The sequence below is a fragment of the Phalacrocorax carbo genome, chromosome 10 (assembly GCF_963921805.1).
Source record: "Phalacrocorax carbo chromosome 10, bPhaCar2.1, whole genome shotgun sequence".
In the NCBI taxonomy this organism is placed as follows: domain Eukaryota; kingdom Metazoa; phylum Chordata; class Aves; order Suliformes; family Phalacrocoracidae; genus Phalacrocorax; species Phalacrocorax carbo.
Window position 1 is genome coordinate 24,086,940 of NC_087522.1, and position 3,269 is coordinate 24,090,208.

Here is a 3,269-nt window from a genome sequence, read left to right on the forward strand (position 1 = left end):
ACGTACAGTGCCTCTAGCACTGAGGCAGCTGGTCACTATAGGAATCAGGGCAGCTGCACACTTCCCCTGTACACAAGGCAAGGGACAAATAACCACCTCCCTTACTGCAGCCAGCACATCTGGCTGTGGTGGCAGTTCCTTGTCCTTCTGCTATTACTTCTTGGAAACAGCAATGCCAAGTTATTCAGAACAGAAATCCTTCAACCTGCCAAGGGAGAATTACATTTCTGTGCCTGGCCTGCGCGGTCACGAGGGAAGGCTCATACCTGTTGTCAGCACCAGCACTCCAGGATCAAAAAGAGCTGGGAAGGGAAAGTCACTAAGTCACTGTTTCCCAAAGGGAAGGGGTCAATAGATGTCTTCCAGTAAATCCAGAGGCAAGCTGCTCAGCAGAAAAAAAACCCCATAGGAACTACAGCAGCTTTACCAGCTAGGTTTTTTTTCTTTAAAAAACCAATTAAAAAAATTAAAAAAGGATCAGTTTGAACTTAACATCAGTAATGAAAAAAAACCAACAGCAAAGTACAGAAGACTTTGTCAGTTTGTTTTATTACTGGGCACAGCACAGTACCACTTCATTTACATACAAGCCACAGTAATACAAACAGTCCCTACCTTTTTTTTTTTAAATAATAAAAACCCCACATGATATTTGGGAGGAGTCAAATGTCCCAGGGTCAGCTCTCAGAAGCTATTTTGCTGCAGTTGCAGTAGCAGAGTTTTCTTACAAACTACTGTGGGTTTTCACGCTGTTAATACCTGAAGCTGAAAGTTTGAGCTTGCAGCAGTGCCTCTGCTTAACACCATCAGGGCAGGCTTTTCAGTAGCTCAAAGGCTTACAAATACGTTCAGTCATAGCCCTTTGCAGTCAAATAAAAGCAAACCAGACAGACACTCAGGTACAGAGCTAGAACCCTCAAATGCTTCTACAGAAACCCTGGTTATCCCCTAAAGCACCAGAGGTTTAACTAGCTCTGTACCAGATAAAGTGCTGCTGCATCCAGGCAGCTTTCCTGCCGAGAGCACATGCTTCCCACACGGGCAGGACCGTTTATTATGGAGTCAGTTCAGTCTGTAGCAGCACAAGGTCAGTGAAGCTTGGAGAAAAGCTTCTGTCATTAAAGCAGGCTTAGCTCCTCAGAAAACCAATTTAAAACTAGAAGGCACAAATGCAAGGTTGAATGCGGGCCACACACCACTGCTGCATGTGAGCAGTTTAGATATCCCTCCTAAGGGGAAATACACAATAAATACAATACGACACTGTAAAAATTAAGTGCATAACTGTGATCCTTCACAACATACGGAAGTAGGATCCAAAGAGCCTACAGAGGCCAGTTCACTTACTATTGCACAGAAGTCCTGAAATTTAGTGTCAGGTTCTACAGTTCTATACTTTTTAGTCATTGTAGTGGAGGCGGGACATGGCAAGGGAAAAAAAAGGAGGTCTTATTTGGCAGAACCTGCCAAAATCTCCACCACCACACGAACAGCCTCTTGCCAATCTGAGGTAGAATTGCATATATACTGCTTAAACCCAGTCAAGTCCTGCTCAACTAGACTTCAAAGAAAAAAGTGCACAGAATAGAACAGATGAGCCTCTTTCTTCTCTAAAGAAAGAGTGCTTCAGGTTTGACCCCTGGAAGTCAGTCTCACAGAATGAAGTCCCGGTGAAGATCCCTGCTCCCCACCTGGAAAGCAGCAATGGGTATCAGGGTGCTCCAGGTAAGGAGTGTAATTGTAACAGGTAATAATGGCAAGTCCTAGAGCAAGTATGTCTTACTCCACCTCCTCCCTTCCCCTACTACGTGCTAATTCTCCATTCACTCAGTCCAGTATATTTTATCAGAGTTAAGATTGTCCCCATTGCTTTCTCCATTATATCCCTTCTGCTGTGACCCTGCAAGAAAAATTTTCCCTTTCAGCCGTTAGCCTTCTGAGGGACACTTGCTGTTTCTTCTAGAGACTCCTCTGTGCAGCACAAACATGGGAGGATGGAAATAAGAGCCTCTTCGATGGAGAAGAGATGTTTATCCTCTGCTTGAGGACAAAAGTAGCGCATGAAGTCTGCCAGCCTCAGCAAGTACTCGATGTTATGACCAGCACAACCGCTTGAGACAATGATTTGAGCTGCAATGTCTTCTTCAGACGCTGGGCCGAGGTAAGAAGGGTTCTGGGGTGTTGCAATGTAAACAAGAGCCAGGATGGGTTCCTCCACATCTTTGTCCTGAGGGTGGAACTTCACTAACTTGGTGTCGTAGCCTCCTAGGACAGCTTCTCGCATGTTGAGATACTGGAGCGACGCAGCAATTTGTTCCCCACAGACTTTGTAGGCTACACCCCACGTGCACGCCTAAAAGCGAAAGAGCAAAAGGTAGTTACGGGATGCTGTAAGGGCAGCGGGCAAGTCCGGTGGGATTTCAGAGCAAGCCTGCCTTGCTTTGGCGGGGTCTCTGCACAACCCAGAACGGGGCAGAGGTACCACACGCCCCTCACGCCCCCGGGGGGGCGTAAGAGCTGCAGTTCCCAGCTGCTGGTGCGGGCACCGCCACCCGTGGGCACCCTGGCACCCCACGGCCCGCCACGGGGACCCCCCCGGTACTCACCCCGCGGTCCTCCAGCAGCGTCACCACTCGTCCGGGCTGCGAGGTGGAAGCAAAGGGAGAGGCATGAGGGCTCCATCCCGCGCCAGCAGCCCCCCCCGGCCCCCGCCGCCCCCCGCCCTTACCGTCCTCTCGCTGCCGCGGTGGAAGGTGTCACCCTGCCAGAAGCGCCGGCTGTAACCGCGGATGAAGCCCACTTTCCGTGACGTAAACTCGAAGCCCGGCCTCCACACCAGCGAGCCGTACCCGAAGATCCACACCGGCGGCTCCCCGGGGGCCGAGGAGGAGAGGAGGGGCGGGGGGGGCGGCTCCGGGCGCTCCTCGGGGCGCTGCGGGTCACCCTTCATGGCGGCGGCCCGTCGCGCGAAGCAGCGCCAAAGCGCTGGCGGAGCGGTACCGGCCGCCGCCGCCATTTAAAGGCCGTCCGGGGCCGGCCCCGCCCCCGCCCCCTCATTGGCGCGGCGCGGCTTGCGCCGGGGTGATGCAACGAGGGCGGGATGTTTCGTCGCGATGGGGTAAAGCAGGGAGGGGGTTGCGTCAGGCGGCCGTTACCCCTCGGGCCGCGGCGTGAGAAGGCGGGGCTTGGCGGGAGCTGGGGGATCGATCCCTTCTGTCAGCGCCCGGGCTGGGGCCGGGAGATGGCGTCACCCGCCAGGTTCCCGCCCG

At 52.7% G+C, this 3,269-nt stretch overlaps 1 protein-coding gene across 1 annotated transcript; it reads right to left on the minus strand.

Moving 5' to 3' along the window:
* Positions 1 to 523: 523 nt before the first annotated feature.
* On the minus strand, positions 524 to 3,050 carry CHAC1 (ChaC glutathione specific gamma-glutamylcyclotransferase 1). Its single transcript, XM_064462527.1, has 3 exons — positions 2,729 to 3,050; positions 2,607 to 2,642; positions 524 to 2,353 (listed from the first exon to the last, which is right to left on the minus strand). Exons 1-3 carry the CDS (start codon positions 3,014 to 3,016, stop codon positions 1,922 to 1,924), a joined length of 756 nt encoding a protein of 251 aa, XP_064318597.1. The 5' UTR covers positions 3,017 to 3,050; the 3' UTR covers positions 524 to 1,921.
* Between the last annotated feature and the right edge of the window lie 219 nt (positions 3,051 to 3,269).

Bases quoted from the DNA above. Each gene is read 5' to 3' on its own strand.
- CHAC1 (XM_064462527.1), bottom strand. From the start codon at position 3,016: ATGGCGGCGGCGGCCGGTACCGCTCCGCCAGCGCTTTGGCGCTGCTTC. The intron at 2,643-2,728 runs GTAAGGGCGGGG...TCCACCTCGCAG, and splicing joins ACCGCGGCAGCGAGAGGACG to CCCGGACGAGTGGTGACGCT. The intron at 2,354-2,606 runs GTGAGTACCGGG...TTTCGCTTTTAG, and splicing joins CGCTGCTGGAGGACCGCGGG to GCGTGCACGTGGGGTGTAGC.